The 25,925-nt window shown below is 38.9% G+C and overlaps 2 protein-coding genes across 2 annotated transcripts in view; one reads left to right on the top strand and one right to left on the bottom strand.

The window, feature by feature from the left end:
* Positions 1-11,777, top strand: part of LOC137108179 (gap junction delta-2 protein-like) — a 34,120-nt gene extending 22,343 nt beyond the window's left edge. The window contains exons 4-8 of the mRNA XM_067492539.1: positions 6,022-6,227; positions 9,828-10,014; positions 10,116-10,287; positions 10,453-10,555; positions 10,682-11,777. Coding sequence (XP_067348640.1) covers positions 6,022-6,227; positions 9,828-10,014; positions 10,116-10,287; positions 10,453-10,555; positions 10,682-10,832 — 819 coding nt within the window. The 3' untranslated portion in view covers positions 10,833-11,777. The remainder of the gene's footprint in view (positions 1-6,021; positions 6,228-9,827; positions 10,015-10,115; positions 10,288-10,452; positions 10,556-10,681) is intronic.
* Positions 11,778-18,466: 6,689 nt separating this feature from the next.
* Positions 18,467-25,123, bottom strand: pafah1b2 (platelet-activating factor acetylhydrolase 1b, catalytic subunit 2). The gene is made up of 6 exons (XM_067492240.1): positions 24,304-25,123; positions 23,805-23,886; positions 22,440-22,529; positions 22,177-22,293; positions 21,843-21,965; positions 18,467-21,415 (listed from the first exon to the last, which is right to left on the bottom strand). The coding sequence occupies exons 2-6, from the start codon at positions 23,883-23,885 to the stop codon at positions 21,137-21,139; spliced, it is 690 nt and encodes a 229-aa protein (XP_067348341.1). The 5' UTR covers position 23,886; positions 24,304-25,123; the 3' UTR covers positions 18,467-21,136.
* Between the last annotated feature and the right edge of the window lie 802 nt (positions 25,124-25,925).

The raw sequence follows: 25,925 nt of genomic DNA, 5'->3' as shown, positions 1-25,925 counted from the left end.
AGTACTTTACATGTCTGTCATGCTTAAGATCACCAATTCTCCACCGGAGCCTAAACTGGCCACTGTATCAATTAACTCCACCTCTGTTGAGTTTTTGTACCAGTACTTTAGCATCACATCATGACCTTTCATAAAATACTGATGATGCAAGAAGCCATTGGTCAGTTGAGTCAGATTTTCTCTCTTGTTTCTATTTTTGACACTAAATACAGGAAGTAGAACAGTTATACTTGTACATGATCCTACCTTGGTCCCAGTATATTGCTGTTTTCTTCTAGAGACTTATTTAAGAGTGAGGCTTCTCTACCTGAGCAAATGAGATGTCGGCATCAATTTCTTATACAGAGCTGGCAATGGACCCTTGACTCACTTAACTCACACACTCTCTCTCTACCACCCACCCATGCATCTCTGCTCCCTGAATCAATAAACAGAGGTCACATAAATTAAGTGGAAATCTAACCTTATAAAGTAATTGCAGCAGATAGCACGTAGTTAGGCTCAATCAGTGTTTGCAATAAAGTCAAGCAGCAGAATAGCAGATGATGCAGAGGTTCTTCAAAATGTGACATTTACCAAACCTGTGCAGTCACATTTCTGGGATAGGGAACATTTAATTTGGCCTGGAATAAAACCAATTCAGTTTATAATTAGTTTTGTAAATGACAAACACAAATCTCCACCTTGCATTTCCCTTGCAGAAGCTGACCTTTTTGTTCTGTGTAGCTGATCACCATCTTATAGCATTACAAAGGGTGGGGGTTGAGGGCTGGTGAGCAGGAGATTTATATGGACATTTAGAAGGTACAGTTTAGAGGCTCAGTGTCAAAAGAGGGAAACACTTGTTTATTGTTTTGCCGTCAAACTGAAAGACAGCGCCTTCAAGAGGACTAAATTACACACTACATCTCTCATTTAAAAACAAGTGTGTTAACACTGTTTCTTCTCTGCATTTAGGAGCATACCTATATCAGTCACCTCACCACTCAGATATTACAATATTATTTTCTACTGTATGAGCTGTTCGGATTGTTTTTCACGCACACTTCAAGAAGAGAAAATGCCTTTTAAGTGGCCACCTGGCACAGACTCACACACTGAAAGTGGAATACATTTTATTAATAAACAGGTTTTGCCTGCTGTGAATGCTGATAATTTGTCCGAGAGCTTCAGGCACAGTCAGACCACCTGCAGCCTTAATCTAGACTTCTTTATCCATCCACATATCTCATTATTACACCTCCCACAGCTCACTGATCTGGAGTTGCGTGCATGAAATGTCTAGAGAAAGGAGCTATCCTGCGAAACAATTCAAAATGTTGTCTTTTTTTATACAGTATATTGTTAGTGTGAACTCTAGACACTGTGCAAGAGCATGTCCTTATCATTTGTTCTGCTGGTTGCTTATCCACTGCCTGGCACTCAAATTATAGCAGGAATGCACACTGTATGCTTTACATTTTAAACAAGACAGAAGCTGAACTAATCATAATAACTGACCACTTTGTACACAGAGATCCAGTTCTGACATACAGTCACAATAACATTAAGTTTCAATCTGGGATTTGGTCACCAAAGTCATTACAGAAATAAGCTAATATAATCAGGACTAATACATGAAATAATGGGAATACAGTACCGCAGGTTTAAAGATTAAGTGTATTATTGGCTTACAGCCAAAAATGAAAACTGAACGATTTATTATCTTGACAAATGCAGGTGATGCTTCAACTACAACAAACAACATGCACATGTTTATTAATATCAGCATTATGTCATTGTAAGCTTAAAGACAAAGCCAAAGTTGCTTTGTTGCACAAATCACATTGTCCACATATGGTGTTGTAAAAAATAATCTTCACAGCACAGCAATAGAAAATCATAATTAGATAGAGATTTTTGTTGAGGAACAGCTATGTAATACTGTATATGGAAGATGTTAAGCGGGTTGTCTATTAATCACAAAGCTGGCAGTTTAATCCCTGGCTCCTCCGGTCCACATATCAGTGTGTCCTTGTGCAAGACACTGAACCAAAAGGTCTTGGTGTTGGACTGTTTTTCTCAGTCTTTCAGTCTAGACATTTCAGTGGTTGACAAACAATCTGTCCGACCATTTGGAATGTCCAGCGACTGACAAAGAGCCTGATGTGCATACAGCTGCTGGCATAGCTGAAAACTATAAAGGGCTCTAGTCTCTGAAAATGTTCTGTGCTGTGTCAGGCTAAAAAGACAACATGCTAAAATCTTATTTATTTATTGACCAAAGAGAGTCCACTGGGACAGATTTCATGAAACATTAGATATTACTTTCATTTTCACACTCAAAATAGCTGCATTATTCCTTCTGAGGCTTAAAACAACAACAAATTGGTGTGCTCTTCTGTGACAGTCACTGCTGTTGCTGATTTATTTTTCTCTGTTGATTTCCTTTTTTGTTTTTTTCAACAGCTTCACATTTTAGGATTTGATGACATCAGGTTGTGTCCACCAGGCAGCACGTTTTCAATTAGCAGCTCTCAGCCGGGCATCAACACCCAGCAGTGGGTCGTCCTGAAATAAAGTACAGCTGTTAAATCTGTTCCTAGGACAAGGTTGACGCTAGAGGACAACGAGTATAATACAGCAAATTTCCTTCCATTGAGCAAAATCCCACTGACAACTTTGCTTGCTTAACATAGAATAACTTATTTCAGTTATTATGCAGGGAAAGAAACCATGATGCCAGGGTTAAAAAAAAGTCAGAAAGGAGGAATTGGCTTCACTTTAGCTTAAGATAATTCTCACAGTGAAACAAAGACACGTGAAATGTGTTTTGCCCCTCGTTCGAACTCACTCACATGTGGAATTTCACATATACCTGAATTTACATCATTTACAGGTTTGCTGGATGTTTCTCATGTTCCTACAAACACAAAGTAAGTTGTCATTTAGTTGAACCTGAGCAGTAACACCACTCTACTCACAATCTGTCCATGTAGAAAATATAATTTCTTTATTTAATTCAACTTGTACTGTTTATAGGATAGTGCACCCACCTTGTGAACGGGTCACCAAATTGTTTTAGACCTTTAAAAATCGTAGAAGAAGTACTCAGATTAACAATTCATGTTATCAGTCAACAAAGTACCAAGCAACAGAATATGAAAAGTAAATGTATTCACTTTGCAGAATGGCCTTATTCTGAGCGTTGTATAATTGTCACTAGTATTAAATTATTAGGGATATGTGTACATGTATAAGCAGTCATTTTATGTTGTATCTGTTATGTTATGTTGTTTATGCACTATGGGTTAATTTTCTACAAACATAAATAAAACAGTTTATCTAATTTATTAGTTTATCTAATATCTGTATAAGGAACACATGACCAGTCTCAAATTAAGACATTCTTTTAACTAACTAAATGAGAGTTATTCCCTGTGATGTGAATTTCCTATCCCACATTAAGACAAATCACAACATAGTAAATAAGGTGAGGAGGCATTCTTGCATTTCAGTGTGATCCGGTAGGGGGCAGCATTAACTGACTTAAGACAAGGAACCATTTTATTCATCCATTCATTAGCCGGCTGTTCAGGGTCGTGGGGGGCTGGAGAGACATACACAGACAGACAATACATTCACCTTTACACCTATGGGGAATTTAGAGTCACCAATTAACCAAATATGCATTTCTCTGGACTGTAGGAACAAATCGAAGAACCTGGAGGAAACAGAAGTCAGGTACATAGGTAGCTTAAGATCAGAGGCACATTTACTTGAAAACTGACCATAAAGTACAGGCAAAACAACGGAGGCTTTTGGGGCCAAGGCAAGTCAGTGAGGTCAATTGATGACAGGGGACAGATAGGAAATAGGCAGCCTATTGAGCCTCTTGAGCAAAACCGTCCAACCTTTTCCTGGAGAGACAGGAGCGAGATCTCGTCTCTGATGGAGCAGGAGAAGGGGACCTGAAGGAGCGTGGTGGACAGAGCAGTAGTGACCCGGTCCTGAATGGCTTTTGTAGCTCCAACAGCCCTATTACTGAGCTGCTTGGAGGACACGTTGAAACAGGTTTTTGGAGGAGGCAAACAGAAAAGCTGCAGAACCTTTGAAACTACCTCCATCACCGCCTCCACTGGGCCCAGCAGTTTGGAGCTGGGAGCCTCCTGTTGCTGTTCTGTCAGGCTCCTGGCAAACTTCTGAGCCTGGCTGATAATCTTGGGATATCTTTAGTTTACAATCAATGAAAGTTAGTTTTCAAAAACTTCAGAAGAGAACAGATACACTATAACCTCAGCACACAAACTGATGATAAATGTGCCAATGTGACTCACTAAAACTGATGAGGAATGGAATGGTCTCTGCTAAGTTAAGCAGCTGTCTGTCTTCAAACTCAGTGTCCCTCATCTTCATGCTGGTGTTCACCTCCCACACCTGAAATAATGAATGGAACATGAAGAACACAATGGACACATTGACAGAAAACACATTCACAGGTCATGGAACCACTGAGTCAAAATATAGTCGATAGTCGATTAAATTTCAGTTTAATTGATATCATTAGCCAGTGTCACAGTGTACAATATTTAAGACAAGACTTATATTTTCACAATGCACAAATTTTCCACATTTCTTACAACGTGCTGTTGCTTCTCCGACATGGTCAAAAAGTTTGTCTCTCCATGACCAGCAATCAACCCTGCACACAAATCATTAACTAAATGATTAATTAAATAAACAAGTGGTCAGAGATACAGAACTTACAATATACAGAAAGAACTGAAAATGGCTCCTACAAAAGGGATGAAGAGAGAGGGAGAAACCCTGGAGGTAGGTCATTTGTACAAGCAGGAAAAAACAACCATCTCAACAATATAAATGTGTTTACACATAAAAATTTGTAAAAGTGAAGCAAAACCACAACATTTTAATGCACAATCAGTTTTATTTACTGCCTAACCAAATTTAGCGCTAATGTATTGTTTTTGCTGTTTAAGGTGTGTTTGTGTCAGTAAAGGTTGTAGTCTCATCAGTGAAATCAGTTTAGTTTCAGTTCTGACTACATGACACACATTGATGCTCTTCAAGGTCTATAGTTTAAACTGGTTAGTGTGTATGTCCTCATATTATCACCTTTTGAAGATGAAAAATTTGATTATGAAACTAAAATCAATTTTGGCAGCTTTTGACTTTTGCTACTGAACTTTCAAGCAAATAAGGCATTAGTGTGCAGGAAAGCGGAAATACACTACTGCAACAAAACCACATACAAGTTAACCCTGTAGATACCCAGTGATTCAATATCCAGTGGTTGACACAAAAAATAACAAAATGCATGAATGTGTCTCAGCCTCTTTTATCACCTTTGGTTTCATGACCTGGGGGCTCAGTCGATGACTTCACACACTGCCAACTCATCACAGTGTTATCACGTCTGATGTAATTGTTATCTCCAAGCCCCTGCAGGTCTGGACTTGCTTCTGTCGACATGGTTCAAATGCCTTGGAGGGAGTGTCTCTCCTTTTTGTCATAGAAGTCACCATAGAATACGTCTGCAATACTCAAAGTATACCCAAAGCCAGGAACCACTTGTGTTAGGATTTACATTTTCAGATCTTAGCTTTTCCTTCCTCTTTATTGTGCCTTGACATGAAACTCAACAGAGAATACGGATTTAAATTCCGCAGCTGCCTGCTGCAAGTTTCTGTTTCAGACAGATTTGATAGATCACAAACATCAATAGTTTGAATCCAGGCATTAAACAATCTCCCACATGTGCTACACTGCTCTCTAATCACTCCCTTCCTAGCTCCCTCAAACGTCACCGTACTTGAGGATTTTCATCATCCCTCTCTCCTTTTTGCTTAATCACATCTTGTTCTTTGGAGGTAGAGAGAGAAATTTGGAGAATTCCTTTCATGACCACACCAATTTGTCCAGTCACATGCCTTTTTTCCTCTTCCCATACTTCTCCTAAATAAGGAATTACACTTTGAGTGAAGAAACAGAGAAAGAGCAAAGGGGCGGGTCATGGTGTGAAATAGGAAGACTTGTAGGCGTTTCTCTCTTTTCTCCCTCTTTCTGCTGAATGTGGTGAAGTCATATATTTCAGACAGGGCTGCTTGCCGTATTTATTCTGGCAGTCTTTTTCAGCGCACTCTGCTCTGTGTTATAAGGAAGAAGAGCGTGAACACAGCGACACAAGCCCAAACCCACAGGTGCTCATCTATAAGCTTCTACACAAAGTAAGTAAGCACTTCTGTCTTTGCCTCACCCTCAATCTCAGTTTCCTGGTTTCTCTTTGGCAGCTGAACCATTTTAAGTTTGTGGCTAACACTGTAAAGAAAACATAAAAAAGAAGTATATTGTATAACACACTCCACCCTAGCTCTGTGTGTTCTTTCGTGTTGCTCATGTTGGTTATTCACACACTGAGGCAAAATGCACACTTAACGTTAAGTTCCTTCTGTGGTGATTACATGTGTTTTGAATGACGCACTAGTCTGTAGATTCTTTAGTTATAAAATCCTCTTTCTTACCTACTGTTGTTCTCAGCTCATACATTTCTCATACATTTATGTTAAACTTTAAGCGTCAGATCTTTGGGGAATGTTAAAGTTTGTAGCCACTACTGTCCATTAAAACATGTGTATGCTCTAAAGGCAACATGGGCAGTTCAGGATATGGCAGTTACACTCTGTATGTGTCTGTTACATATGTCATCACATTTATGGAGTGTGGTAGAGTTTTATATGCAAACGAGGGCTGTGGACCATGAAATAACTTCTGTGACACTAGTTGAGTTTGCTGGGCTGCTTTCCTTTCTGCCGTGATCAGGTAAAATAAAACCAAAAAATAGCAGTTTGGTTCAGCAGACTGTTCAAGGTAAAGGGAAACATGATCATGTGCTCTTTCATAAAATAATCTTGTGAACTTCATCCCTTTAGATCAATTTTATTCACATCACATAGATTTCAGAACAACCTTTTAGCCTTATTGCACAACTAAATGAGTCACTGATCAAACAATAATATGTTAACAATAGATGTGTTAAACTGACTCAGAAGTATTTACTTATGATGCAGTTGGAGCACGGTTGCATGCAGCTCTGTTGCAATAGTCAGAGAGGATTGGAACAGAGTGTAAGGGATGACTGAAAGTACTATGATAGAAAAGTTTAAGAATTTGGGCGGGGAATTAACTAACAAGTATAACAATAAGAACTGGAGCTGCAGAAGTAAGGCACTTAACCCTCAAATGGCACATCCGAGCTGTAAGGTTACAGAATTTTAATTTATCAAATCAGTAATCATAATGCAGTATTTCGTTCATCAACTACTATTGAATTATTGACTATTTATACAAGACATGTCAGTGTATACATTCATCTTGTAAGTTTCATAAGATCTAAAATCCAGAAAGCTAATAGTGTATGAATTAAAAAAAAGTCAACGAAGCACAAAGCTAAGGGCGACTGTGGCGCAGGAAGGTAGAGCGGTTGTCCACCAATCTCACAGCTGTTGGTTCAATCCCCGGCTCCTTCGGTCACATGTCGAAGTGTCCTTGAGCAAGACACTGAACCCCAACTTAGTTGCTCCTGGTGAGTGTTGGCCAGCTGCATAGCAGCTCCCCCATCGGTGTATGAATGTGTGTGTGATTGTGAGTGTGAATGGGTAAATAAGAAGCAGTGTAAAGCGCTGTGAGTGCCAATAGGTAGAAAAGCGCTATATAAGTGCAGACCATTTACCATTAAGGTTTATTCATGAAAACTGTAGAACAAAAACCTAATTATCTATATTCAAACTTGTTTTGAATCCCAGGACAGACCAAACTAATTAAATGTTATTTAATAACATAATTAAGTATATTGATTTAAAAAGAAACCTGAACTAACAGAGTACTTTTGAGGAATGAAGTCTTTCTTTATTCTTTCTTCTCATCTACCATTTATAGAAATCACCTCAATAACCTCAGTACCACACATCCTGGTTTGTGGGGGTTGTAGCTATAACTCTGTGATTACAAGCTGTTCCCAAGAACAACTACGCCACTCCCAGTTGACTTGTAAAATGCAAAGACATGCTTGAGCACACTGCAAAGTGCAGACTGACAGTGCAGGTTAGAGTGTTGATCTGCAAGACTAGACTCTGACTTCATCACCTTTCATCATTCACAGCATGCAAAGATAAGTCCTGATGTTTCCAACTGCTGGATGTTGTCTGGGGCGTGCCAAGACATGACAGCCGAAATAAGAAAGAGACTGTTCAAGAGTTTGGATGTTTAGATAATTAGTTTACCCCTTTGGTTTTGGACTAATTCAGCAGACAGGAAAATGCTTCTTCACCACATGCCAACAAAACCACGGCAACCTCACACAACAAAGAGAGACACAAGTGTGATCTGTGGGAGCTACGATTCCAGTGTGGAGCTGTTGGACACAATTATGTTTTGTCAAACTCTCAACACATATTATGTAAGACTGACAAGTCTCTATTTTGCAAAGGGTGTAATAGGTGTGGCTTTCTGCCTGCAAGAGACCATTGCACTTTATGGTGCATATTAAACTCAGTTTGCTAACAAAAATAAAGTTTTCTGGTTTATCACAGCTGATAAAACACAGATTCATATAAATGCACATGCAATCCTACAGATCTCCAGTTTCTTTACAGTGCAAAATGTGCAGCTTCCATATACACACGCAGAACATATTTATACCCAAGCCCAACTATGTGCAAATGGGACTATGGGTGAAATAAAGAGAAAACAGGACACCACTCATATCAGTTATAAACATCTCTATATGATATCTGCCTTCCTAGAAATATAACTGAAAACGTGTAACTCTGTGACTCAGATCTGTAAAAGCCCAATGCTAAACTCTAGCATGGGGTAAACACTTAAGTGTCATACTTTAATGATTTAACAGGCTCAACGAAGTCTGTTTCCATAGTGATGAGTGTGTTGTCCTTTGTCATGGAGAAAGGAAGGAAGTGACAGCTGAATGAGCAAACAGGATGCAGGGAGTGGGGCTGTTTAGCTGAAACTAACAGGAAGCTCATACTGCATTAATAGGTGTGATAAGCCACTACAATTACTTACACACAGGCTGCAAATTCTCAAGACATTTAGTGTTTCTAATTTCCAAAGAAGAAATGCAAAATAATGCAGAAATTGTGCACAGTATATTATTGAGTAAAAATATAATTATTGTCTTTCCGATGGACTGTAAAATGTCTATCTGTACCCTCCTGTTTCCAGTATTTATACTAACTAACATAACTAGGGACTGGTTATAGCTGCATATTTAACATATAGATATGAAAGTAGTATTGAAACTATACTATGCTGGAGAGGTGTTTTCTTTCCAACAGACTCACAGAACTGCACTGGTAGTGGTTCTAGCCAATCAAAGAACATTAAACCTGGTGCATTGTATGCCAACGCAAAAGGGTAACTTACATGTATGCATGAAAAGCAACAGCCTTTGACACTGCATCAATACTTGGCAACCTGAATAGATTGCTTTTGAGCCTCGTGCTAAAGCTAATGTGATTTACAAAAGTTGCATATTGTAGCTTTGATTAATTAGCTGTGTGAGATCTCACAAAAACAAAAATAAACAGAAACACATTATTGCACACATGCACGTATCAGGAAGGGAGTGACTAAAATCCTATTTGTTCTGATTAAGGGCCAGTTGTAGGGTGTGAGCAGGGCAGGGATTTTAAAGTGAATGTTGTTACAATTATTAAATATCCATATTGAAAAGCAGACAATACAACTCCAAGGAGTAAAGTTTGCAAAGCTGTTTGACTATTTACATGTTAAACTTTCCCTCCCAACAGAATCAACATGGCAAACAAAGGTCCTTCCTATGGTCTGAGCCGCGAGGTTCAGAGTAAGATCGATAAGAAGTATGATCCAGAGCTGGAGGAAAAGCTGGTGGAGTGGATTATCGCTCAGTGTGGCTCTGGAGTTGGCCGGCCTGGATCTGGCAAGACTGGCTTCCAAAATTGGCTCAAGGATGGATGTGTGAGTGTTAGGTTTGCTTGAAAGTAAATGTCTATATAGATGGACCATTCTAGTTTGTATCATGTTCAGTATTTTTAAATGAATCTACTGTTTGTCTCCAGGTTCTGAGTGAACTCATCAACAGTCTGTATAGAACCAACAAGCCGATCAAGAATGTCAAGAGCTCCAGCATGGCATTTAAGCAAATGGAGCAAATCTCCTTGTTCCTCAAAGCTGCAGAAAACTATGGAATCACCAAGACTGACATGTTTCAGACTGTAGACCTCTTTGAAGGCAAGCCAACTAGTAAAACTAATCTACAACCCTACAACTGTGTTGCTATTCAGATTTATCTCAGTATAAAGGAGGAAATGAAGTCGTATTTAGTGGTAAAGATTACTGTCACTTCCCTGTATTTGTTGTGGGCTTTATTCATTTGAGATTGTTGCATGTCTTCAGGGAAAGACCTGGCTGCTGTTCAGAGGACCCTGCTGGCTCTGGGTAGTTTGGCAGTCACAAAGGATGATGGGAGTTACAGAGGAGACCCCAGCTGGTTCCCTAAGTGAGTATAAGCATTTCTCCTCACATATAAACTAGTGTTTGGAACTTTGGTAAAACAAAGGACTTTTGAGTTAAGTGCAGAGGAAAGACATTGTGCGCTGAGAGTTGTGTGTTTATGTGTGTGCAGGAAGTCCCAAGAGAACAGGAGAGGCTTCTCAGAGGAACAGCTGAGTGAAGGCAGAAATGTCATTGGCCTGCAAATGGGAACAAATAAAGGAGCATCTCAAGCTGGCATGACGGGCTATGGACGGCCCAGGCAAATCATCAACAACCCATGAGCCTGAGCAGTGTTTAAATCCTCCCCTGATACAATCCACCTTCTGTTCTCTAAAAGGCCACTCAGCGAGGATGGAGAAACTCTGACTCTTCTCTTGGCCATTAGGAGACATGTGACCTGACTGCTTTCAAGAATAACTGGACCAAAACAGGGATCAACAAGAGTGTGTACACATATGAAGCACACATTCACGTTGAGCAAACACACATAAAGAAGTACTGCTTGTAAATAATAGCTTAAATGGGTCATTTCAGTTGTTTTGCATGTTTTATTCACTGCCTTAAAATCAAGTGCTTTGCATTACTGCAAAACATAACAAGAGATTTCTTGTTTTTCAGACAGGTTTAACTTCTTTTCAGCTAACTATAGAAATCAACCTGCAAATAAGGTCCTTGTTTGCATTTGTTTGCCAGTGTTGCTGTTCAGACAATTCTTGTACATTGACATGCCCCTCAAAAGCAATACCCACTGTCGGTCAATTATAAAGATGTTCCCTGCCCTCAACTGAAGAACAATACAGCTACTGTGCAACAAAAATTAATAATAAAGAACAAATTGAGCAAGTTGTTCAAGGTGATAGTTTAAGCATGTTTCAAGCTTCTGATCATTGTGTATTGAAAAAGCAGACTGGATGTGTTTGTGGTCCTGTGGTTTACAATAAACATAAGCAAAGAAATCGACTTGTATAATCATGTGCAGGTAAAAATTTGAAAGATTTTTAGGTAGGTGATAAAATACAGTTATATGTGTTTTACCAGCATCATAAAATCTACAGTTCACTCATTATCAAGGCATTGGACTTTTTAGAGTTTAGAACATTATATAAAATGTAACATTTTTTAAATAAAGTTGGATTGAACTGTAAAACAAACAAATGTGATTTATAGATTCACAGAGAAGATATTAAATTGGTTGACTGACTTCTGATAAAACTATTAATCACACATTGTGCTCTTTGGTTCTCAAATTCTTCGTATTAGATTAAATCCTCTGCATAGCAACTTATAATAATCATGTTGTTTCTTCAGGTAACTACAGTATGTACCTAAACATGTTTGCTTTAGACCTGATCTGTTCCCCACACAGAGATAAGCAGATGCGATAAAAATCTGGTGACAACAGAAGATTAGGAGGTCAGAAATTAATGTGACATACTAAGATGGGTGTGGATATGGACATGTTCATATGGAGAATCCTTCTCACAATAGAGGTGGAGGCCCATTTATTAAGGTTAAGAGAACTTCACACATTCACCAGGGAGGCCACACCCTTTCAGGATGGGTGAGAAACAAAAGACCACCCTGGTTGAAATAACTGGGCCCCCTTGCCAACTTTCCCTGACTGAAGAAGCCATTGTGAATGGGGTCAATGACAGTATAGGTCAGGACAAAACAGGACTTGAGAAACCAGTGAGGAATTCCAAAAAAGGAGTGTTCATTGCAGAGGGAAACACAAAGACCTTGTCCCCTTCCTTTTTAAACTTGGTCTGCTAACAGGAAACAGTTTGTATAAAGTGTTGGTAAATCAGTGCATTGTAAATTCATGAGAAACCAGTATGCATATACACCTTGTGCATTACAGTGAAGATGCAGTTTGTTCATGTGGTGACAGACAGCACTTTTATGTTCCCATTCTTATTTTGTTTTCACAGTAAAAGCATTAGATCCTTGTGCTCTTGTACATGCTTTGATCAATGTGCTGAATTTTTATAGTAAATACGTTGTTTTGACTGAATGAGCTCATTTACTCATAATGTCCTCAATATCATAGGGGCGGCTGTAGCTCAGTTGGTAAGGCAGTCATCCATGGACCAAAGGGTCAGAAAAAATTGGGGAGGGTTGCGTCAGGAAGGGCATCCGGCGTAAAAACTGTGCCAAATCAACATGCGGACAATGATTCGCTGTGGGGACCCTGAACTTACGGGACAAGCGGAAAGGACAAAAAAACAAAAAAAAAAAAACAAAAAAACAAAAACCAAATAAAGAGTCTGGAAGTAAAATATGTGTTTAAGAAATGTTGTTCACTGTTACCATCTTTCATCTCTGAGAAGATAGAGGTGGATGTGGTGAGAAATGTGACTTCCTGATTTAATAATGAATTGAGTCAGGAACACTGACTTTAATTTCATCATCTGTCGATTAATTGAACTAACAACCTCTAGCAGAAATCCGTCCTTCCAGGATTTCTGGCGTTTTCCTGATTGTTGCAGACTAAAATGCTTGATTTCGTGACAGTTTTTCAAAAAAAGATTGTAATGTGCAGCCATTGTTAATAATGTGCAGCATGTTAATAAAAAATAATTTTATGATGTTAAAAATTGCAAGGGCATGTAGAATTCCTTTAAGACTGAAAAACTGAGCTACCTCATTCCCAAAGCAAGCTAGAACAAATTTCATATACTTATATAATGGTCTTAGTGTTTTTATTGTAGCAGTTCAACAGCTACGTTTTAGCAGAGAAGTGATGCCTAGCCTCTCTGACACCTTAGCATTTTTTTCATTCTATCAGGGTTTTAATGAAAGCATGGAAACATCAGCACATCACTAACCTCACTGCAGTGGAATGTACTTAGCTGCCATACAGGGGTGTAACGGAGCCGACGACAGCTTTGAGGTTTCAGAATTTCCCTTCTGACTGGATGGATGCCAGTTCAAATCTTCTGGGTGCCTGGGAAAATATGAAAAGGGGAGATCTTCTGCTACCATTGTGATTTTGAGCAAGACAAGGAGAGCAGCCTTAACTGCTTGAATAGCTACATATAAGCTCTCACTCCATTTACTGTACATCCAAAGGTCATTTGAGTGTCATTTCAAAATTCAGGAACCATATCTCTTCAAGTTCTCTAAATTAGAAAGGAAGTACAAAAGTTGCATAAAAAGTGTTGAGGGTCAAATTTGATCTGGTCAGGCTAAACGAAGGTAGCCTTGTCCAGAACTCTGCAGTGGACATTTAGTCTGATTATCAGGCTGGAACTAATTCCACAGTTAGCGGAGTCAATAAAGCCTGTTTCACACATGAACTCTGGACAAAGTCAGGGAAAATCAGGCTTGGACATTGTGCTGTGTGTCACACATGATTGTCCAATTAAGAAATGTCCTCACTGGAGAAACTCAATTTGATTTCAGTGCACAGTCACCGTGCAAAGGAGGCACAAGATGATAGGAATCTTAGGCTGTGGGAAACAATGTGTTGTGCTCGCGAAAGGGGCTTAATCTGGTGTTACAATGGATGTCTAACAATAGATGAGAGGGGAATCAAAATTTTGTTGTGTTGGTTTTGTACACAATGACAGGAAGAAATGCTATGGCTGGGGTACAAGTGACCACCCTTTTATAAATAGTCATAATGCTAGGGAATAAATCGTACAACAAAAGGAGGAGGACAAGTGAGAGGAGTTATGGAATGTAAGAAAACAGATAATAATAGCTAATATGTAAAATCCTACAGATCAACAGGATAGTGAAATTCTATTGGTTGCAGCTCTGAAATGAGTTTCCCAGTCCAAAGGGTAAATTACTGGAGAAAATTTGAGCCTGCATCTGCATTTAAACATCAAACATTCTGTGGATCTATGAGAGAAATGTACATGCGTTAGATATTAGGCAGCAGTATGTAGTCAATCCAAAGTCATTAAGTGATGCCACACAAGCCTGCAGTCAAGATGTGATGACCCTCAGTAACAGAGAGGCTGACCCCAACCTGAGAGCTGCCATTTCAGCTTTAGGATAAAAATAACTAATGAAAAGCACAAAAAATAAATAATAGGGTATAAAATAATTTCAATGACCTGGTTGTGGATTAGAAAGACCCACAGGAATTCCTCTGGATTATTTAAGTGGAGCTGAGATGATATGCAAGCACTACTGGATATAAAACAGCTCCTTTTGCAGCTACAGTGACAAAATATGAACCAGATTTTATGACAGTGGTTTCATGGAGCTGTAGTTTGCATTTGGACTCATTCATTTACATCTCCATTTACTCCCTAGGGTAATCAGGACCTCTGTCTAGATACTGTTGGATGTTACAAGGTCTCAATTTAATATCAGAGGGAATATTTGTGTTAATAGTTCAGAAACTATGGAACAGTCTTACTTTCCATATTAGAGCTGCACCTAAAAGTTCTGGCTAAAAACCTCTTAAATCTAGTTGAAATATCTTCTATTTCTCTTTATTATTTGCAGTGTGGTTTTCTAAAGGGTGACGTACAACTGTGAATAGTTAAGCACAGTGTCCTAGCAAATTCAATAAACACAGCTCCCAAAAATTTAAGTCAACAATACAACAGTGTGTGTGTGTGTGTGCATGTGTGCTTGTGTGTGTGCTTGTGTATGTGTGAATGACGCATGGGCATGAATAAGGTTGATTAGTGACCGCAGAGGAAGGTGCAGTAGCATGACCCTGTCTTTCATTAGCTCCTCATGTGGCACCATTGAATAATAAGAGTGAGAACAAAGCAGGTCACAGGAATATCAGGTGTAAAAGGTGGGTAATGTGAATCAGGAAGCAGGTGTTTCCCCTCACAACTCTTGGTTTAAGGCCAACTGAAAGGTATGACAACAATTGAGTCACCATGAGAGGGAGACAAAGATGCTGAAATAGAGTGATAAATTGAAAATGTAGATCATTGAAAACGTGTGTAACTAAACATTCACTCCCATCCTCTGCACTTTCTGCACTCTCACCTAATCATCCAGTGAATGCAGTTTTACACCTTATCAGCTGCAGCAGCAAAGCTGTTACTATTTGCAGAGAAGGAGGAGCTCTTTCATGAAAGAATCACAAAACTCATGGTTGGATTTAAAATTTACCTTTGATTGCTTTAGTGTGCAAAATTTAGTTTTCTATTTTGATATTATAATTCTTAACCAAAGCTAAACCTAATGATGTACAAATATAATGCTAACAGACCTCTCTTTACTGCATTTAACTGAGCTCATGAAGGCCCTCACCTGGTTGATACAGGTTAGTGCACAGCCAGAAGCCTAGTTCAAACAACTCATAAAAAGCCCCTGTCTCTTGTTGACAGCAAATACACACTGTAAAATATTTGCTCCTCTGCTAAACATAAAAACAAAAATTGCATAGGCGCTACAAGATAAAGGTTTATGGTTTCTCAAAGTTGTGCTTTAGAAGTGACATTGACTTCTGCATTTCGCTTCCTCTAACCTTATTCCTGTGTAATACAATTATGAAATTTGGACACATGTCATCATGACATCACAAACATCAGTTCGTATGATGACTATAATTGACACAACTTCCCTTTTTCTGGCTCTGTATGTCTCCACAATGTGTCGAACTGCAACAACTGAAATGTGGTTTAAATGTAGTGAGCTGGAATTTGAGGGTTTAGTCTTGGTTACCTGTGGTTTTGCCTTTACGTTAGATGACTGACATAGTCATTGCCGAACATTCCACTTTTTACGTGAAATAAATACACTAGTGACTGCAGGGACGCAAGCCAAAGTGTGGTGATGACAAAACAATGATTGTCCTCATGAACAAAAAGCCCTTCACAACAGTGGGCCAGATCATAAACACCCCACAGGAGATAGACATACGTTATCTGTGCGAAAGTCAAAAGTCAGAGTAATAACAAAGGGCTTGTAACAAGATGAAAACTGCTGATCAATCTCAAACAATCAATCAAAAACATCGCATGGACATGTCACCTTGTACCCGAATGATGAGAACAGAGGAAACTGCTCATAATTTGAAGATTCCACCTTATCGGTAGGGCGTGGTTGGATGTAGTGTTAGCCTGACAAAACATGTGGCTCCCTTGTATTCACTGATGGTGTGACTGAGGGCAAAAGCAGAAGGAGAAATTTAAAAGGAGCTACTCTATATTATTCCAAATTCCAGATTCCAAATATGTAAAATCTTACCAGACAGTGCTTCATAGTGCACATAACCATATGCACAACATAAAAGCAGAGCAGGGCATTTTAAGGCAAAGTCACCAGACCTAAGTCCAATTGACAAAATGGCCCAAAACAAGCAGGAAATGAAGACAGGTGAATAACGGCCTGGCAGAGCATCACCAAGAAAGAAACCCAGCATCTGTTATACCTGGAGCTTGGAATGTTGCCTATGTGAGAGTTTTGAAGGGAAAAATATTTGCAGTCTGGAGTTATATTTACAATCTTACATTCATAAATATAATGAAGTAATTGACAGGTCATGTGGTAACTAGCTCAAATTTTTGCCAAAAAGATAGCCACAAAATTACAAAAAAAAAAGAAAAAGGAAATGACTGAGTTTGAATTGCAATTTGAATATTCTAGGACTGTATGACACATATTTATACCAAGAAATAAGAAAAAGTGTATATGAAAGTGAACTTAAACACAAAACATTGTAATTTTGTATGAATATTTTTGAGAGAACAATCATAAATGATGCACATTTGACTTTAATATAGTCAATTAAACAATACTGTGTCAAGTGAAAGAACTAGGACAGACATTGTATATAATTCTTTAGAGTACTTGAATGTACTGCATTTTAACATTTTACCAATCTGGACCAAATGCTTAATAATCTGAAGGTGTAATCTTGTGTCGCTGAAGCCTTTAATGAGCAAAGGTTTCAATATCCTGTCAGATTCCCAGCGAAAATGTGGAGCATCTGCAGCAGATGACATATAGGTCTAATAGACAGCTGCTTACTGTAACCACTGCACCATTTATCACACTTGGCAGGATATTACAAACCCTGGGCACACTGCTTTGAACATAAAGTAAACTGTTAATGTCTGGTGATTCACACAAGGCCTTCAGGTAAGTGATGCACACTGCTGTCACTGCTCAGCCTTTTAAGACTAAACAAAATTCAAACAGGTTATTAAAACATGAACAGAAGACAATACAAATGTCGTTTTTTTTCAGGGTGTAGCTCATCTGATGCCTTGGGTAACGTTTAGAAAGTTATCATTTCCCATTTACACAACGTGTGCACAGAAGAAGTCAAATGTCTACATGGCTCGTTTTAAGATTTATTGCAGTACGTTTTATTATTTGAAAGGTCCTATCAACTTTTTTACGATTTCAGTAAATCCAGATTTAATCCAGATTAATGTAAGGAAAACTGTGTTTTCTTCAAAAAAAAAAAAAAAATAACAGCTTTGATTCCTGAATCATTTAGGTATCAAGGTTCCACTCAGTGAAAACAGCTGGCAGTGCAGGCATTCAGATGGAACTACTTTAGCTATGCTTCGACAGTTTTGGGTCACACCTAAAGTGCATGAGAGCAAAATCCAAATTGAGCAAATGGTTTATTAACTACAGTAGGTATTGTACAACTACTCAAATACAACTCCAGTGCCCAACTTAATGTTTAAAGAGGATGTTTTAACATGAGTCTACACGGTCTCTGACTGTGGCCGGTGAATTAGTGCAACATTAGGAAGATAAAGTTGGTAAAAGCAAAGAAATGTCCGGGTAAGACAGAGGAGGCATGGAATGTGCAGGGAGTGTTTTTTACGGTTCAATTATCTGATGGAATAGTTCCCTCTGTTGGTATGTTAGAAACACACAGCCCTAAAATTAGAAACCAAACTGAGTTTTATACCTTTTTAAAACCTGTACGCAATGAACAAAAACGTACAAACCAGAAAAAACACGATGAGGACTTTGTTTTTGTTTTTAATTGGAATGCTTTACCTTAACAATGGGACAAGCCAAAACTGTGCAAATACTGTATAACACCAAACACAGACTGCCACAGTATGACCCCCCCTCCCCCAAAACAATACATCTTTATTTACAGCTAGAGCCACATCTAGACACTCACACATCCAACCTACACAATCCAGTACCAGACAAACTGTACACAACCATCCACATGAACACTTAAGGCACACATCCACATATATACTAGTTATATTTAGACAGCAGTAATGTCAAGTAATCGGATGCTCGACAGGAGACACCAGCCACACTTTGAACAGAAATAAAGCCATAAAAAAAACAGTTACAGTGTAAGTGCACAGACAAATGGATTTTCTTTACATGACCTGTGGCTGCTTTTAGTATAGTGTGATAGTATTCAGTATAGCTGACATTTTATTCCTAAAGGTATTTATTACCTCTACAATGTAGTGAGATCTGTTTCTGTATTAGCAGGGGTCAACTACAGTCAACTACAAATACAACACAGACAGAAATTGTGAGGAGTTAAGCAACAGGATAAAGATGTGCATCTAAACAAACATAAAAAAAAAAAACAAAACAAAACAAAACACCGTATGGTAGTTTAAGGAGGGAGAGAAAGAGAGAACCTGTACTAGGTTGAGTGACTGACCATTATTACTTTGAAGTACAGACATATAGGCAGAATCTGTGCCACATAACACTGTACAGTTGTGAGCAAAGTCTGGCATCCCCTTATTTTAGAATGGAGAAAAAGAGAAAAAAGTATTTTTTATCAACCTAATATTTAATGCACAATGAGCTCATACAAATTTTCTTTTATTAGAAATTAAATTTAAATTTGAATTAATCTATCAAAGGGGATGCAAACTTTTGCACTTATATAATTATTATTATTATTTTGCTATACTTTTTTTGTACACTTTCACCATTTGTGATATGTCTGATGGTAAAATAACATTTGTAGCTGAAGTGCAATATTACTTCGTTGATATTATGGTTAAGTTTGCATCCCTTTATATGCTATTTTAATGCAAGGGGATGTAAATGTATTTTTAATTACTTTATACATTTGAAAATAGTTTGTTTTACTCTTTTTGTCATTTCAAAATTTGGGGAGGCGAACACTTGCACCCAACTATATTTCATACATGTAAAATGATTGAACCTAATGTGTCTTGACTACATTATACTTTCAAAAAGTAACATTTCAATGCTACTGGAAAAACATTTGCATGCACAATAATCAAGAAACTGGAATATTATGGCCTGTAGTGATGTGCTAATGTGGTTTTGCTTCTACTCAAAAATGTGCTTTAGCAGGTAAGAAATCAAACTTAACATTCAGTTTATTCACATTAACAATAAATGATGTGTAAGTCTTACTTAGGCCATAAGAGTGAAATTTTACAAATAAAATGGAAAACTTTCTTAATCTGATTGACGTTTTGCATGTGAGCAGCAGGGTCACGGGTGAAGACTTATGCAGATAATCAGACAAGCCAGATGCAGCAGCGTAACATCACTGATTGATATGTATGAGTACATGATTATGACTGATATTTACTACATAAGCATTGGCTGACTTCTGCACCAAAGCCAAAACTTGCATTAAAACGTGTCAGAGTTGAACATTTGGTTCAGTTATGGTTTTAGCTGACACAGGAAGTGATCTACTGTGGGTTTCCCCTGATATCAACTAAGTTTATTTTATATATATTAACCATTTGCAAAGATGTTACACAATTAGTTCAGAAGTAAACCTTTAGTAAAGTAAGTGCTCCTTATCCAAGTATATAAAAGTGCACATTAAGAACTTGACTGACAAAAATATCAAAATAAATCTGTTACTTATTTTATGTTATTTGTATCACAGCACAACGTGCAAGTTTTATAGCGCTGATCATTTTGTGTATCTAGGCAGCAGCCCCTTTGTAGCAGCAGTTCCCAAACTTTTTAAGCCTTGAGGATAAACATTTCACAGCGAAGAGTGATTTCCACTTTTCTTATTGTTTTACTGGATTATTTGAAGAGTAAAGAGGTTTAAGTATCGAGTGTTTTTTGTTTCACGAGGAAAAAAGGCAGAAAATAAGGAATATTTAAAATAAAGTAAATACAGTTTTGTGTTACATAAAATAGCTCCTTTTCTTTTAAATGATCTTATAAATTTAGATTATTCATGGTTCCCCTTACTTTATGTTTGAGGGGAGGCAGATTGGAGACTTTAAACAAAACAAGAAAAAAAATGAAATTGTGTTTTTCCTCTTCTGTCTTTGTGGTAAGGGGAATTTTATTCACCTGTCAAGATTAATCTTTGTGTGTGTGTCTGTATGTGTGTGCCACTGGAGTCCCATGTGATCTCAGTGTATCTGTCTATGGTTCAGATTAGTCTGACTGGCAATAAAATCTATTACTGCAATCACAGTGTCTACATCTGTAGTGAGGTCACTCTCTCTCTCTCTTCAGCACCTCTCGACACCCAACCCTCCACACATGAATGTCAGCCCTTCTTGGGGCAACTCACATCAGGCTACGTCTCCCACTACGAATGAGCCCTCCCTTCTCCAGATACCAGTGGCATGTCTCCCACATCTTCCACAGGAGTGAGTGAGACATGGCTCTGGATAAATACGCTGCCTGACAATGGCCCTCAAACCAACGATGCCCGTCTTTCCTCTGGCATCTCCTCCAGTATTTGAAGCAGCAGGTCACTGAGGGGCTTGGCTACGTTACGGTAACCTGTTGACGTCAGGTGAAGGAAGTCAAACATGTCCTGTGGGATGATAGTTCCATCAGAGTGGACAAACTCTCCACTCACATCCAGGAACTGAGCCTGGCCCAGCTTTGGCAGCCAAGAGTGCAAGTAACCGTTAACAGCGGCGTTCTTCTCCCTCAGAGGGTTGGGATGTTCACCTCGAGGAAGCAAACCCTGAGTACCAAAAAAAGGTTTATGAATCATTTATAAAGATCAATGTATTAAGAGTTTATCGTTGATATTTAGAATTTAAGCTGATTGTTTAATTTAAATCCTAGAGGGTAAAAGTCTCTAAATGTAACTCTAAATCTGCTATATTGTTTGTTAGCACTTCACATGGAAACCCAGAAACAAGGATTATCTGTAAGGCCCTCTTGATAAACTGACTCAGTATTTAATAATCTAGCATTTCAGGTTAGCATTTTAGTACTTATTACATACAAATGCATTTCTTTTAGAATTTATTTCTGCAATTAATTTTAATTTTATTTCTGTTAATTAGTCTTTATTGCACACTTGCCTTTTAGCACAGCATTAGAAGTATACGACCCTGCATTTCACAGGATAACCTGATTAATCAATTTGACAGATTACAACATACCAGTACAACTATCTTTGCCCTGGGGAGGCAGGAGGTGAGCAGTTCTGCAATAGCAAGGATTCCTCCTGCAACTTGTTCTGCTGTGTGTTCGTAATTGTTGGTTCCAACCCACAACACCACCACCTGGACAAAAACCACAGACATATAGGTGTTGTTCACTTCCACTCCATACAAGAAGAACCATAAGACCACCTTCTCCTGCTACGTTCAGCAGGATGAGGGACGGCTACATACATGTTCGCGGCAAGAGGCATAGAGTATTGTATGCACATGGTGTTTTGTGAAAAGCAGCTTTTTTCACCTTTTTCTTAAGATTGAGGCAGGCTTGTCTCACCTTAGGACGAATGTTCTCAAGCTCTCCATTCTGCAGCCTCCACAGCACATTGCAGGTGGTGTCCCCCCCAATGCCAAAGTTAAGTGCATGAAGAGGAGAGAACAACTCCCTCCAGACCTTGGGACAGAAATTCATAGATCTTTGATTTATATGAATAGTTTGGTGACTACTGATACCAACAGCAAAGTATGCCAATTAGTCCCAAGTCACATAGCAACACTGGCCACAACAGAACTTTTATAGAACAAAATATCTTGTCTTACCTCATACTGCTGCATTAACTGTACCATAGAATCCCCTACAAAAAGCACATCGGGTTCAGCATCCTTACACTCCTGCACAAATCTTGTGTGCTGTAAACAATACACAAACTTGTCAGAGCTTGTGATGTTGGTCATATTTTTTGAGAAATAACGACGTATTAAAAAAATGCAAAGAAGACAATACAGTTTGAGTTGACCAAGTGTACGCGCTTTCAACTCAGTTTCCACTTTAAAGTAAAATTACAAAAAGAGCGTTTTTACAGCACTCATTACTTACATTTATGCTAAATTTTAATGCAGGCCGATCATATATAGCGCTGCAAAGTTGTGCTTGGTATCCTGTTATGTGTATGAAGTTCAGGGTCCCCTCAGAAATTCTGAGAGGTTTTGAGTCACTTCCGGGTGAGTATATTTGCATTGGGTTTAGTTAAGTAGTTTATTGAAATTGTTAATCCACTTTTTTTTTATTTTACACTTACATTATCCTTATTAATCTGGTTAGGCATAAGACTGACTCTGATGGACCTAATGGTTAAACTTATCCTAATACATATATGTTGTTTTTTTATCTGAGCTAGAGGACAATAATATTCATTAGCCTTTCATGTGAGTCAACATTGTGCAAGTTCATCAAGGCATGTCTGGTGCTTCCTCTGATAGATTGCAAGCGTGCAATAAACCAGAGGGTCTCTGCCCTATTACCTATGGAGGATTAACCCTATATAGATTAACCAGGAAAGGCTACTAAATAGGCTCGATAGTGCTATGCTGTACTGTAATAAATGCATGGTTATCTGAGTATGGAAAACTTATTTAATGATCCACATTCATCCAGAACAAACTTAATGACATACTTGTAATTATAGAGAATATCAAGAAAAATGTAAAAGTCTCATAGCCCAATCCTAAACATTAGTGTTAAGAATCCAGTACCACATTTAATGTACTGCTGCCTTGTGTAGTAATTGGGGACAAATGAACAAGGACATCAAGGAATGAGGAAAGAAAGTCTAATAAAGGGTGGTGATAACACAAGTCAACGGCTTTTGGCTTATCCCTTCAGGGTTCGCCACAGCAGAACATGTTCTGCACGTTGATTTGGCATGCATTTTTTTCACACCAGATGCCCTTCCTGCTGCAACCCTCACATTTTTTTTTATCTAGGCTCAGGACTGGCACCCTGGTTGCCCTTGGTGGATGGGTGGGGCCACACCTGGTGGTGTGGGGTTCAAACCTGCAGCCTTCTGCATCCCAACATAATGCTCTACCACTGGGCCTCTAATAACATAAGTCATCCTCTAATAACCACTTAGAGTGATGACATGAAATGCCAAATTATCTAGACTAACAATAAAAAACACCAACCTGGGAGATCCACCGTCCATCTCCATGTACATCTTTTACTGGCTGAGGAACTGCAGCAGGGTTCGGTTCATCGCCACTCATCCTACAGGAGACATCAACGCTTATTCACATATACATAAAACTATACACAGTTAACGCTATAGAAGACATACTAAGGTTATCGTAGTTATATAAGAGGAAGGATGTTTCGCGTTATTTTCCAGTGTGGGAGGAAAGCATCAGCACCAGCTAGCTAACAGAAACCATAGCTGTGATACAGCAGCTTAAACCAGGAGCAGAAACACTGATCTATTACGGATGAAGCGTTAAGCTACTTTCGATTTCAAGACGAGAGTTTGCACATCTCAGAGCAAATTGCTTTAAAGCCCCTAGTTTATCTGACGTTAGCTTGTAAGTTAACCATTAGCCATCTCAATGACTGGAGACTGTTAATGACTAGCGTTCCGTCTACGACACTAACCTAACATAGACTCAGTTGTCTATGTAGAGCAAAACATACCTGACCAGGTGCTGGCCGTCACCTCTTCGCTCACTCGGTATCTTCTCCTACGACCTGACTTCCCGGCTGTCGGGCAGTCGATGTGTTTGATGCTTGCTAGAAACCGTTAGCTGATTGTGGCTGGATGAGACAACAAAAGGTGTGTCAAGAGGCACTCCGCAGAGACTCTTTCCGGGGGAGAGTCCCAGCCGTAACACCGCTGCCGGACACTGCAGTTAATAAATGATGGCGCTTCTAACGCTGACAGTTTGTTTTGCAGCTATTTCTTGCAGACTGCTTACAATCTCAGCTATAAAAGAGCTATCTTAAGGAATACACTTCTAGGTTTTCTTTCCAAAGAAGTCAAAAACAGGGTAATGAGGGGCTCAGTGCACCGCAATGAATCATGGGTCGTTGGTGGTCTAAAAACACTTTATTTCAGAGTCCCAAACAGCGACAAACTCAAATACTTTGAAATTATTTGAGTTGGATTCGAACAATAATAACTATTCAATGAAATGTCTTTAACTAAGACGGTGGGTTTTAGCGAAGACAATGCCGCCATTTTTCCTGTGAGAAACGCTGTATACCCTCTCACTTCCAGTCGTGACCCATCTCTCACGTCTGAGCCATCAGCTGATCGCAATGGCTCATGGTCACGTTGGGGGAAACGCGGCAAACAGAGGAAGGGTCTGCGAATGGAGAGTAATTCATTATTCAGTTGCAACACGGCTAATCGGTCTCGTAGCATGATAATGTCTTTTAATGCTGTGTTCAGTTGAAGAAACTCGGTAAAAACGGACGCTTTCTTCCTTCTCCGGCTCCCCAATGAAAAGTCAAGGAAAAGTCAACGAAATGAGAAAGAAGGAAACCGGGGGGCGGGACCTGTCCCCGGACTTTCACATTAAACCCCCTCACGCAAAACATGGAAAATTCTCAGTGTCTCTTTTTTCCTGTCTTGTGTAGTTGTTCTGCTATATCTCATAGTGTTTGTTTTCACACGTTTTACTACTGAATTCAAAGCTTCTTTGTCTCATGCTTCAGGTCGTCCTGAAGCCATTGAGCCTGCTCAAAGTGTATGTTATGGAGATTTCAGCTTGGTCACCAGTGAAGACAGTGTGGAATTTAGAAAGTGCACGTTACTTGAGAGATGTTAATATAAGCCCTTGTTTTCCCCAAGTGCATCATATCACTTGAAGTTCTGGCGAAGTACAGCTCATGTGGCAGAGTGTGCATAAGAAAGACTGCTGCATCAAGAAAGCATGTTTGGACAGAAAAACCCTGGAGAGGACATCAGTCCTGGACCAGTTGGCCAGTTCTACACAGAGGCACAGTGTGTCACCTGTCAGCACACCTAGTGCAGCAAGAGCAACCAAGCTTGACTGAAAACACTAAGCTTCAGCGTTCATTACATGTATATAAAGGAAACATTTAATGATGAGATAATATTCCACTTTTAGCCAAGAAACATCAATGTTAACAACAAAACAGCTAATACTTAGGTTTATTGTTTGTCTGGCTGTTATGTTGTGCCCTTCAAAACTGAGTAATTTAAAGTCAGTGTTTGATGAATGAGTACATAAAATATTCAGTTCCACTTTTTAGGTGACCTTTTCCTTTAAGGAAAACACACCTTACCCTTT

This window comes from Channa argus, chromosome 22 (genome assembly GCF_033026475.1).
Source record: "Channa argus isolate prfri chromosome 22, Channa argus male v1.0, whole genome shotgun sequence".
NCBI classification, from domain to species: Eukaryota; Metazoa; Chordata; class Actinopteri; order Anabantiformes; family Channidae; genus Channa; species Channa argus.
The sequence above is the reverse complement of the archived record's forward strand: the minus strand, read 5'-3'. Positions and strand labels throughout refer to the sequence as shown.